Source organism: Danio rerio, chromosome 1, assembly GCF_049306965.1.
Source record: "Danio rerio strain Tuebingen ecotype United States chromosome 1, GRCz12tu, whole genome shotgun sequence".
Taxonomy (NCBI): Eukaryota; Metazoa; Chordata; class Actinopteri; order Cypriniformes; family Danionidae; genus Danio; species Danio rerio.
Genome location: NC_133176.1, coordinates 35,868,093 through 35,881,964, shown reverse-complemented (window position 1 = coordinate 35,881,964; position 13,872 = coordinate 35,868,093). Strand labels below are relative to the sequence as shown.

Sequence of the window (13,872 nt, the reverse complement as noted above, 5' to 3'; positions counted from 1 at the left end):
TGGTCACAGAATTTTCAGTTTTCACATTTTAGTACAGTCAGGATACCCCAGTAAACAACAACAATAAAATAAATACCTCCAATATAGACTAATCAGAAAAAAAATATATTATTTTTAGTGCAGCCATCTTAACTAAGTAAACTAAAGTTAAATAAATAACTGCAGTGTAGGCTAGTGAAAGATAAACAGGCTTGTCCTGTCTAAGGACATTTGGAATATTTAATTAAGTTTTAGGTTCTTCTTCAAGAACAGCACAATGTCTACATTCTCAGGTGAGAGGCTTGATCTCTGTACAGACACAGACATAGTGATGCTCATTTTTGATTAAGTTTTCATTTAGATAGATATGGTTTCCATTTAAATTAATGAAAAAATATACATATACTGTGTTTGTACAGTGTTTTTACATGACATATTCAGCAGTAAAATACACTGCAGTTTTGTCTGAAACTACGGTTGTAGCTGTAAAGGTTGTATTTTTTCCTCCCTTTAGTGATGTGTAAATGGCGGTAAATGGCGGTTATATCTGCGGGCGCTACGGATAAACTGCAGGTCGGGTAATAAAAAATACATTATAATTAGCTAATTGCAGGTCAGTTGCGGGTGTATAGTGGGACATGGCAGTGGATCAGCGAAAAAGCAGAGAGTGGGCTTTGCACAATGGGAAGATATGAGACGCCCAATAATAATGGAGGAAGTGCAAGAGTAGCCTACTGTTCAAAGCTTCAGTTAGAGGAGTCAGAGAAAAATCTGCCATAGTCTTGGGAGAAACATAAAAAAATTGTATTTATTTATTTTTTTAATTCAATAATTATCGATATTAAACGATAAGAAACATAATATTTTTTTTTTGCAATTTCGCCCAGCCCTAATTTATTATTTAGTAACAAGAACACAATTATATTTCATCATGCAATTTAATGAGTTTTGGACATATCTGGTCTAAAAAGAGAAAAGCAGATAGTTTTATCAAAGCCTTTAAAGTTAAATAACTGAAAACAAACATACAAAGCTGAGGAAAATGCTCAATTTAGAAAAAAATAAAAAAAAATAAATGGCACATAGGGTTTTTTTTAATCTCTGCAAATATTAAATAAAATTGTGTGTTAAATAAAAAAAATGTTAAATAAAAAAAAATGTAATTCAGTTAGTGCAAAAATCAATGATTTGTTAATAAGAAATTAGTAAAATTTTAAGATAAAGAGGCATAATTCATAACTCATGAGATGACTCTTGCTGATTGCTCCTTTTTATGCAACACATTTTATTTGATAAATTGTTTGTCCAATGCAGATTGACTTCTAATCTGAGTGTTAAAGTTCACATTAGAAACTGCAACAGGCCTCACCATGCTTTCATACCTTGCTTGTTGTTGTTGTTGAACCTTTTAGAATCATATTGATTAAGTGTATGTGAACATACATCCATTCATTTTCTTTTTGACTTAGTCCCATATTAATCTGGGGTCGCCACAGTGGAATGAACTGCCAACTTATCCAGCAAATGTTTTATGCAGCGGATGCCCTTCCAGCTGCTGCAAAACACCCATTTCACCTATACCTGGCAGCATGTCTTTGGACTGTGGGAGAAACCAGAGCACCCATATAAACCGAAGCTAACACGAGGAGAACATGCAAACTCCACAAAGAAATGCCAACTGACCCAGCCGAGACTCGAACCAGTGACCTTCTTGCTGTGAGGCAATCGTGCTACCCACTGCACCACTGCAACGCCCAAATGTGACATACCAGTCAAAACCATTTGTCTGAGATCACACGATGAAGCTGGACTTTGCCTAGTTGCTTGAATACTGTTAATGCATACACAGTGAGAAAAAATAGCAGTATTTGTTTTCCTAATACCTGACACAATATTGGGTTAACCTGGAGCCAATAAGAAGTGAAATAGCCAACTGAGATTTGGTAGGTAGAAGACTCCTGCTGAACAGCTAAGACATATACGGCAAATCTCTGATTATTGATCACAATGATAAGTTAATACAGTAACATCTATTTAAAAAGCCACAATAAATATGATGACCGAAAATGAGTGAAATACTGAAACAGGTGAGCCTCTGACCAATTTAATGATTTTTTAATATATATATATATATATATATATATATATATATATATATATATATATATATATATATATATATATACAGTATATATATATACAGTATATATATATATACAGTATATATATATATATATATATATATATATATATATATATATATATATATATATATATATATATATTTTTTTTTTTTTTTTTTTTTTATCAATTTAGAAATGATGTCTTGTAAATGCAAATCAAATGAAGAATAAATTAAAGCATTGTAACAGTTGGACAATTCCAATCCCTTTTTCAGTACAAAGCAAATACATCCATGTGTGAAAATGCCCTTAATGTAAGGGATCTAGCTGTAAAGAGGAAATGTATAAAAATACTAAATAGAAAAAGGACACTGATACTCAAATATAGAGAAACCATGTGCTACTACAACCTGTCTGTAAAATAGCTTAATGATTTATTTCACCACCAGTGACCTTATGTTATCATTTATTCATGCTGTTTCAAACCTGTATCATATTCTGGCAACGAGAGCTTTCAAAGCTCCCAAAAAAGAAAAGATGTTTCTTACAAAGAAGTTATATAATCTGTTTGGAATGATATCAAAGTGCATGTAAATGTAGTGTACGTGCAACATTCATTCATCTATTCATTCATTTTGTTTGTCATTTTATTAATCAGGAGTCGCCACAACAGAAAAAAACACCAACTTATCCAGCATATGTTTTACACAGCAAATGCCCTTCCAGCGGCAACTCAGCACAGGGAAACTCCCATACACTCTTGCATTCACACAGACACTTATACAATACAGACAATTTAGCTTATTCAATTCTTTGGACTATGGGGGAAACCGGAGCACCCAAAGGAAACCCACATAAACATGGGTGAACATTCAAACTCCACACAGAAATGCCACCTGACCCAGCCAGAGATCAAACCAGCGACCTTCTTGCTGTGAGGTGATCATTCTACCCACTGCACCACCGTGATGCCCATATGTGTAACATAAATAAAGTAAATAAGGCATGGAATTTTTTTTTTTTTAATAAAAAAAAAAAAATTACAAACTGCAGCAAAAAATATAAAATAAATAAAAAAATCCATTCAGTTTCTTTAAAATCTGCACCAACATAACCTTTGAACGTTATAAATAACTCATAAATGTTGATATATAATTTAAAGAAAAAGTGCATGAGAAAGCTATGAACATTTATGAAAAAAACTTTGGGAAAATTTCATACATATTTAAATAAATATTTTCCCCAAAAATACAATTTGTATTTAAAGTAGTTCATAAAGACGCACTGTAGTCCAGAAAACCCGTACGAGCCCATGCTGATAAACTTCTTTTCTAGATTTGAGCACTGTCTCAAGGGATCTCAAGCAGTCAATTGTGCTGTAAGTCAATGGCAGTGGAGCATTAGATCTGTATTTTAGCGTTGTGTCTCAAGTGACCCTGCCAGTGGACTGTGATGCTGGAAGACGCTCAATAGAGCTAGTCTGTACAAAAGATTTTTTTTCTGCTTTTTTTATTTATTTATTTATTATTATTATTATTTTTGCCAAGCAGCACCTAAACTAAAATAAATAAATGTTAGCTAAGCCATTAGCTAAACCTACAATAAACTGGAGAAATTTGGAGTGCTTGTGAGGATTGCCATTATACCAAATCAGTCACAAAACACAAGTTGATTTTTTTACTTTGTTTTAATATAAAATTTAAGTTAAAAAGGAAATAAGTAAAGTATTTAATTAAATATTAAATTAAATAAATAAACAATATGTAGACTTAAATATGATATTGACAAGAAAAGAAAAGAAAAGAAAAGAAAAGAAATAAATATAATGCTGGCTTGGTCAAAGATCTTCCATTTAAGATTGACTTCACCGGAGTCAGCTTAAGTGTTGCTTATTTAGTATCGTTACATTGAAGTAGCCATATTACAGCTATTTACTTGAAATGATGGCTGTTTTTAAGACACTGCCAGAAGATCCTTATTGTCTTTCGTTTAGGAGTATCCTGTGAAACTCTCAAGATTGTTGAGAACTGGAGAGGCTAAACGGATGTCTATAATGAACAGGACCACAAAGTATTCCTGAAAAACACACTATTTCACCAATCACAAAGCTAAAAAATAAACTACAATTTGCTGTGCTTATAGCTATAGCCTGTTGAAAATGAAATACAATAAAATAAAAATGTATAAAATATTTATATATGTGAACAAAATAAATATTGAATAGATAAAGCTCATTAATTGGACAGGACATGAATGGATGGATGGATGGATGAACGGATGCATGAACGATTGTACAAATAAATGAATGCTCCCCCACACAGACACATTAGCATTGACACATAGCATTATATTTTAAAAAAAGACAGCTTTTGAACTATATTGTCAACCTAAAGTTTTTGAGATTGGACTATGATTGTGGATGTTTTTATTATTTCCCCTTTATTTTCTGTGGTTGTTACTTTGTAAGGAATGGGATGGTTAGGACAAAATTTTAAGAAATGCCTGAAAGACTGTTTAAATTGCAGAATAATTGCCCAATTTTGTCAAAAAAAATGTTATTTGTGCTTTAGTGCTTGACAAAAATAGAGAACAACATATACTGAATAATTCTGCAGAGTACATAATATGAACAGCAAGATGCCTGAAATATAAATAATTTTCAAGTGCGACCTCTGTTTTCAATTTCGAGCTCAAGTCCTTATTTTCTCCCTTATTAAGGGTATAACTGTGCTAGAGGAAGTTGATCCAAGAACAGAACAAAATAATAATAATAGAATAAACATTCACATATAATTCTTTCAAGGACAAAAGAAACAAGTCAATTCCTGTATGTCCTTTCTGGCACTCTCTTCTATCCTTTCAATGCCCACTTTTACCTTTCTTTTCAGGGACAAGTTTTATGGCAGTATAAAATGAAACATTCATCCTAGTTAATCCCTATTTGTAATTGATTATTTCCTGCTAGACGTTAGCAAGCATCATGTGAGGCAATTAAAAAGAAAATGAGTGGCTTCATACTTACAGGAACAAGCAGCTTTGAATGGTTTGTCTCACTATACAGATTTTCAAATAAATTGATGGTGCTTTCATTTGTATTTTAATATTAAGGCATACAAGAATGGAGAAGGCAAACATTCAGTTGAGCTGGTTACAGAAAGAAAGAAAAAAAATGCTAGCTAATTTTCTCATACCACAGTTGGGTTTAAAGTTGCTAATTAGCTGCTGATGACTTGCAGAAGAAAGTAAAAGATTAGGGAAGAGGTGCATCAACTACTAATTTTAAACAACTAGAATTATAAACAGATGAAAACAGTCTGCCATTGAGGTTAATTGGATTTTGGGTGATGGCAAACAAAGACCACTGAATTTGACTTTACTAATCTTTTTAAATATCTAATAAAGTGAGACCTGGTCCTTGATGTTCTTGAAGGGCTCTGGTGACTGAAAGAGTGACCACACAGTGGCAGTTTTTATTCAGCAAGGACATATCAAATTGATCAAAACTGACAGAAAAGACTGGGGCTGTACGGTGGTGCAGTGGGTAGCATGTTCGCCTCATAGCAAGAAGGTTGCTGGTTCGAGCCTCGGCTGTGTCAGTTGGCATTTCTGTGTGGAGTGTGCATGTTATCCCTGTGTTCACGTGGGTGCTCTAGTTTCCCCCCACCTTCCAGAGAAATGCACTATGGGTGAATTGGGTAGGCTAAATTGTCCGTAGAGTATTTGTGTAAATGAGTGTGTATGAATGTTTCCCAGTGATGGGTTGCAGCTGGAAGGGCATCCGCTGTGTAAAAACATATGCTGGATAAGTTGGCGGTTCATTCCGCTGTGGTGACCCCAGATAAATAAAGGTACCAAGCCGAAAAGAAAATGAATGAATGAATGAATGAATGAATGAATGAATGAATGAATGAATGAATGAATGAATGACAGAAAAGACCAAGTCTCTTATAATGAGCAATGCTTTATTTGATAAGAAATAAACGTGTGAAATTAAAAGTATTCACAATATTTATTTATTTTTCCACATTAGATATTATATGTGTATGTTAATAAAGGGTTTGTTTGTTTGTTTGTTTGTTTGCTTGTAATTCTTTAATAAGAATTATTAGAAAGATAAAAAAATTAGTTTTTCAATAATAAATCTTCTATAATATTATTATTATTGTTTTTAATGTCCTTTTTATAAATTCAATGCATCATTAGTTAATAAAAGGTTTATTTTACAACAGTAGTGCATAAGATCTCACTCTCTTAATATGTCCTTGGTTTTATCAGGGGTCACCACAGCACAATGAACCACCAATTTCTCTGGCACATGTTTTACGCAGCAGATGCCCTTCCAGCCACAACCTAGCACTGAGAGTACACTAATTTGTGATGCATAAGATCTTTCAATTATTTTAACCACACCTCATTAAGCAGAACAACCAACAGCAATATACAGTTTCTTAAACCAGCTCAAAAATCAATTCTTAACCAAGCTTGTGAGGAAACCAGTGCCTTTAATTAAGCATACCATCATACTTCAAGATGTCAGTAAACTATTTAGGTATGCTCCTGATGTCCAAATCTACTCTTGCTAGGCAGTTGCCTTTTCAACAGCAGCTACTGTTTGTACTTGATTAGGTATTGTCAAAAATTTTTGATACAAGATTTTGTATCTATTTGTTTATCAGGGATGGCCAGTATTTATGACACAAGTATTTCAAATACAATATAGTATTTTGTAACTTGTATTTTATGGAGTTTATGAAAATGGGTTAATATCTTGTATCAAAATACTTTAGTGTTTTGTATTTTTGTATTTTTAAAATACTATAAAATACTTTGTAAGAAGTCTACAAGATGATATAAGAATGTGGCCTCTGATTGGTGCTTTCTCAGTTATTTGCCTAGGTTTGAGATCAGAACAATAAACTAATGAGGTGGCAGCCAGCATGCAAACTTGGCAGCTTCACTCCTGTGAATGGAAATTAAAGAAAATAGAGTAGCCCTTTAGGAGTTCACTATATAGTGATAGATTATTCTAGTCATTTACACAGACATGCTGAACTTGCAAACAACATATTTAAACAGCTTTTGTATGTGTGTGTTTTAATATTATTGACATAATAAATATTTTTGTAACTGGAGATTAGAATTATTTTAATTGTGTATTTAAAATATGCATTCAAATATTTAAATTTGTAAATCATGGCTAGAAGGACATCCACTGCATAAAACATATTCTTGAATACTTGGCAGTTCATCCCGCTGTGGTGACCCCAGATAAATAAGGGACTAAGCTGAAGGAAAATTAATGAATTTGTAAATAATTTCGTAATTTGTATAGTCCTGGGCCAAATAAAAAATAGTCAGATGTAATAATTATTATAATTATAGCTTGATAGACTGTATTTTGTTTATCAGGGATGGCCAGTATTTATGACACAAGAATTTCAAATACAATATAGTATTTTGTAACTTGTATTTTATGGAGTTTATGAAAATGGGTTAATATCTTGTATCAAAATACTTTAGTGTTTTGTATTTTTAAGATACTATAAAATACTTTGTAAGAAGTCTACAAGATGATATAAGAATGTGGCCTCTGATTGGTGCTTTCTCAGTTATTTGCCTAGGTTTGAGATCAGAACAATAAACTAATTAATATTGAAAAAGGTGTCCAATGCTTGGCTCATGGATGGAAATGTGCAACGCGCATAAAGAAAATAACAGGCAAGTGGCAGGAGTAGATTTGGGAGCAAGTCCACAATCATTAAAAAAATAACACTGCACAATGCTAAGACCAGTAATATGTAATGGTAGCATACTGTACAATGCATTTGCATCTTTGCTTAAGAAATGAGTCGAAATTAAATTTCAGACCAAAAACAGGAATATGGAGACTTTAGCATAAAACCATTATCATTCTCAGCCCTGGAAGTTTAAAAATTAAAAAAACACCTAAAGATGGTGCAATAGTGTGTACTAAGGGGTTAAACTGAGACTCTTCCAATTAAAGAAAAACTGAAAAAATTTTGGGAGAATGAGAAACAAAAAAATAGTAGTTTTTGATGAATTGCTGATGTACAATAGATGGTAAGAAAATAAGACATTAACAACATTAAAATACAGTGGCGACACCTACAATACTTCATTGGCTGTTTCAAATGGCAGTTTTTAAATTAAGTATTGAAGATTTCAATTGCAAAAAACTAAAAAAAAAAAATCAATAAATAACCTCTTCAAATATCATCCTTTCAAAATATATAAAACTGTTAAGAGATGGTCTTAATTTTACTGGCCACGCACTAGATGGAAACTAAATAAAGAGATATACTGTACTTTTAGGATGCAACTCAAGAGCATGACTTACTGTATAAAATTTGTACAAAATCGATACTAAAATCAAAAAGAAACAAGTTTATGAATACCTCCTCATGTACAGGAGTAGAGGTGAATGAGTTGGCAGAGAAGCTGACTTTAACTTAGAGAAATGCTGTTGCTGTCAAACATTGTTTACTTCCTTAAATCAGTTTCATGGTGAAGAGGTTGATTGAATATATCATTGATAAAAGGTTTGCAAAGAAGCCTTATACTCCCATGTAAACGTATTTTGTAGTATTTTCAAATTACAAAATAGAGTATTTTATTTTGATACATTTTTGGCTGCTGAATTTTAAAGTTTATTTTGATAGATGTAAAACTGAGTTATCTGGTATTTTATTTTTAAATACATTTTTTATGTATTTTTTCCCATCCCTGTTGTTAATACATAATCTAATAGGTCATTTTATTGTCAAATAATCAAATAAATTTGATCATCAAGTGACAGTTCACCCAAAGAAATTAAATGATTTACTCAACCTTCACTTGTTCTAAACCTACAGTATTTGAGTTCTTTTATTTTGGTGAACAAAAAAAATGTTTCTGTGACCCATTGACTAACAAATTATTTTTATTTTTATTAATTATTGCTAGAGTATGAAAATTGATGGGTACCAGCAACCAGCATTCTTTAAAAGTTATTATTTTGTGCTTAACCGAAGAAACAAGCTCAAAGATTTAAAACCACGAGGGAGAGAAAATGATGAGGTCATTTATATTTTTGGGTGAAATATCCCTTTAAAAAGATCACTAAATCTACTTTTGGCTCTTAAATCACACAAGTCCTTCTAGATTAAGTGTGCTGGTTGCGAACTGAAATAAACAAAGCTACTGATTTGGAGCTTAGAATGTAAAACAATATACTCAGTGAATGCTATTATAGGACAAAAAAAAACAGAAATTAGCAAGTTAGCTGTGATGCTCAAAAACTTGCATAATGTTCTGTGCTAGCTGATGAATGCATTTAGCTTGTTAGCAAAATTACTGTATGTTTGTATCTAATAGCATTAGATGATTTAGCTGCTAATTATTCTTTGCTAACAGCAATTAAACTTCATTGTTGCCACCAAAATAGCAAGCTACACTTTTTCAATTGCCAACCTACTGTACATACATGCACACATTTTTAAAATTTATTCAATCTGGAAAATATGTCCGAAGTCAAAGATCTGTAAAAACATATTAAAAATATCTTCTTTACAAAAATATTTCTCTTATAAACATCTAAATCTAACACATATTCTGTATATGACAAAGTAAAGCTTACATTTTTTGACAACATGAGAAATAAAGCATTGATCTGCAATAACGTTTTAACGAAGTAAAAAAGTATCCGATGCAGTTTCTATCTCTGCCCAATAACAGCCAAATGCAGAATCACAGAGACACCAGATGTGAAGATTGTCATCATTATAGCATCATAAGCAAAAAAGCAATGACACTGCATAGTGCCCACTGCTTATGATGAAACAACTGCTTGTAAATTGTTTATATATATATATATTAGGGTTGGGCATCTAAGCTATAATGCCGATCCGATACGCATCTCGATACAAAGAATACGATCCGATATATTAGCGATACATTTATGACATATTGCGATGCGACACGATACGATTCACACCCATATCACGATACGATGCGATAATTCAGCACTAACTAATTAAATCAAGTTTATGAGATGATGTGAAAGAGGATGCTGTGCCATTGAATGAGTTTGATTATTTATTAACCAAGCAAAACCAAGACTTTTTTTACAAACTGGCTCTTCTCTCAGAGCCAGAGTGTCAGTTTACAGTAGAGGGCCATTTTAGAACCTATAGCACATATTATTTAAGTATTTTCAAGATAAACAGAATGTATAAGTGCAATATATATTAAAATATATATATTTGCACTCTTTCAACATAAAGGTTGAGCATTGCACAACAAGAATTGTGATTTAACTTTAACTATGAAAACAAGTTTTACAAAGATATATTTTGCCAATATATTTTGCTGAATATTCAAAACTTAAGGTGGTGAACTAGCAGTGTTATGCTGCTTTGAAACATCACTGTCACTGTAAACAACAGGCTAATAAAAATATAACAAACCAGCGATCTTCTTGCTGTGAGGTGGTCAAACTACCCACTGTGCCACCGTGACACCCATTATTTTTATCATTATTATTATTATTATAATTAAATAAAAATTAACAGGAGGAGGTGTTTAAAACCGCCTAGTGCGGCAGTATAGAGAGGGCGGCGTCCGCAACACCCAGTTATATCCGCGCATAGGGCGGAAGAATAGAGGTCCGCGACACCCGCGCGTCCTCAGTTATATCCGCGCATAAGGCGGCAGAATAGAGGTCCGCGACACCCGCGTCCTCAGTTATATCCGCGCATAGGGCGGAAGAATAGAGGTCCGCGACACCCGCGCGTCCTCAGTTATATCCGCGCATAGGGCGGAAGAATAGAGGTCCGCGACACCCGCGCGTCCTCAGTTATATCCGCGCATAGGGCGGAAGAATAGAGGTCCGCGACACCCGCGCGTCCTCAGTTATATCCGCGCATAGGGCGGAAGAATAGAGGTCCGCGACACCCGCGCGTCCTCAGTTATATCCGCGCATAGGGCGGAAGAATAGAGGTCCGCGACACCCGCGCGTCCTCAGTTATATCCGAGCATAAGGCGGCAGAATAGAGGTCCACGACACGTCACTTCATTTTCATAACCGGTCACTTTCGTTTTCACATTGGGGTTGAGGGCGGCGTGATCGTCCTCTGCCTAGAGCAGCAGTTCAGCTTGCTCCGGCCCTGCAGATGAACAATGCAATAACATCCGTTATTGGCGTAGAGCGCACAAAACTTTTGCGCATGGAAAAAAAAACTTTCAATGCTTTTCTCACCACTTTTGGAGCTGGTAGCTACAGTTCAAGCAGTGCGAAAGCCGGGGATGCAGGAACACTGGAAGATGCTTTCACAACAACACCGTGGCGCCGCTTCAAGTGAGATTTCATATTACTCGTACTGCCCGCGTATTTTATAGATGCGCGGCACATTTTGCAAATTGCATCTGTCCTGTCAAGTCGTCCATCCTTAAATCCATAATGTTGCCATACTTTAGATTTAAAACTCAGTGGGGAATAAAATGTTTGTTTTGCTTCTCGCGCTTTCTGAGGGCGCACCACTAGCTTCATCCGCACACCTGATACACTGAGTTGTAGTGTAAGTGTACACATCCGCAAATCCGTTGCTAAGGCATACTTTATGTAGGTCGGTTAAATTATGCGCCAAAAACAGGTTGACAACACTTGTTAATAAATAAAAAAATTCATTCTATATTAAAAAAATAAGCTGTATCTCGGAAAAACCGATGCATCTCGCAAAAACCGATGCATCTCGATTTGCTTTCAAAATTTCATTCATCCTCTGCTGCTCTACCGATGCACTCGCATCGTGCACGCGCATGACAGCGTATCGATACATATCGATTAATCTTCCCATCCCTAATATATATATATATATATATTTTTTTTTTTTTTTTTTTTTTTTTTTTTTACACATTACATGTATTTCAATCAAAGCCTACACTTCACAAATCTGCATTTAGTATTTTATTTAAATAAATTTGATAAGTATATGTATTTGTAATATGTAACAAAATACTTCATGTTGTATTTGTGCATGTCTTTGTTCATGTACGAATTGATTCCTTGATTTTGTGGTTTTTCTGCACTGCTTCCATAAAATTATTAGACTAGACTGAAATAGAATGCAATAGCTGAGTAGCTTCATCCTACCTGTTCAGGGTTGGCTGGGGGAGAGAATCTTTTGGCACACACCAAAAAAGTATCAGGGAGTGGCTTGCCATTTTTTACGTCCGGATCATCTCCAAGCACAATGTGACTGAAGAGGCTAAAGAACTCTTTATGACGGCTGGTCTTCATCTCAAAGGTCAGACCTGCTGAGCTTGTGCCAACAGCAATAGGGATGCCATGCTTGTGTAGGTGATTGACAAGCTTTTCTACACCTGAAAAGACATTGCAAACAGACACCAGAAATAAAAACTAACAAAGTGAGCTGACTTATTTTAACAATATGGTGACTTTGATACAAACATGGTCAAGATGATGCACTACATCACCCTACATCTGCTTCTGTTTCAAAATCATCTTCAGGAATTTTCAAGTCTACATGGACATTACCTGGTAGCAGAGAAGTTGTGGGGAACAAACGCTCCTGAATTTTTCTGGTCTCTTCTAGGAGCTCTTCAGGGGTCATGGGAAGGCCAATTTTGTCTCTTATAATCCTGGCAGCATCCAGAGCCTTTTTGCCCATAACAGAGGACTTCACTTCCCAAGTATACTGCTTATTAAACCTGTCACAAACTTCCTGGAACGAGACTGTGTACAATCTTTCTGTATCTGCAAGAAACAAATGCATTAAAACATTATATTGCGGCGTACAGCCTAGTAAAACGGAATTGCTGAACGTAATGATTTATAGCCTACAGAAACTGTTGATAAATGACTTTGCTTTGGCGTGAATTAGGTATGAAACTGAATTTAATCTCAATTAATTTAATTTTAACTGAAACAGAGTTAGTTTTTCTTCTGATTTTGTTGCAGGCACTAACAGAAAAACAAGCTGGATAAAAAAGGTTTCAATATATTTTATTTTAAGCAGATTATCACCTACCTAGTAACAACCCGTCCATATCAAAGAGCACGTGTGTTACTGGTTTATAAGACATGTTTTTGGCGATACGATAGCTCGACTGTGACTACGGAAACTTCATTGACAGAGAGACAGAGAAGCGAAAACTGCTGGACGATAAAAGTTACGCTGCATTTAGATCAACACGCTCAATTGCAGGAGTACTTCGATTCATATCCATCTTCAATATATGACAATGTTTAAACAAGTGTAAGTGTTTTTTATGAAAATGTTTCATTTTCGTCTTTCCCCCTTTTCTACATGCGATGCGCTTTTGAGTGGTAACTCAGGACAACCTTTAACTTGCCATGCGTGTTGCAAAGGATTATGGGAAATGTATTTAATATAAAAATAAAAGAACAAGAATGATGTGAAACTTATATGGGTAATTCTTTAACAACAGGCACTTTTATTTATGCCCTTTGATCGAATATATATATATATATATATATATATATATATAYATATAYATATATATATATATATATATATATATATATATATATATATATATATATATATATATATATATATATATATATATATATATATATATATATATATATTCGATCAAAGGACATAAATAAAAGTGCCTGTTATTATTGTGAGACTATTATCAATATTATTTTTTTATACAAATTATAGCTGCCGCAAAGAATCAGTGTCATTTCCACCACAACACTGTGATGTCGTTTAAGAGGATA

The 13,872-nt window shown here is 33.9% G+C and overlaps 1 protein-coding gene across 1 annotated transcript in view; it reads right to left on the bottom strand.

Annotated features, from left to right (window-relative positions):
* The window catches only part of pudp (pseudouridine 5'-phosphatase), a 53,548-nt gene extending 40,296 nt beyond the window's left edge, over positions 1–13,252 (bottom strand). The window contains 3 exon segments of the mRNA NM_001020615.2: positions 12,253–12,482; positions 12,658–12,876; positions 13,151–13,252. Of these exon segments, the coding sequence (NP_001018451.2) occupies positions 12,253–12,482; positions 12,658–12,876; positions 13,151–13,205 (504 nt within the window). The 5' untranslated portion in view covers positions 13,206–13,252.
* Positions 13,253–13,872: the final 620 nt, after the last annotated feature.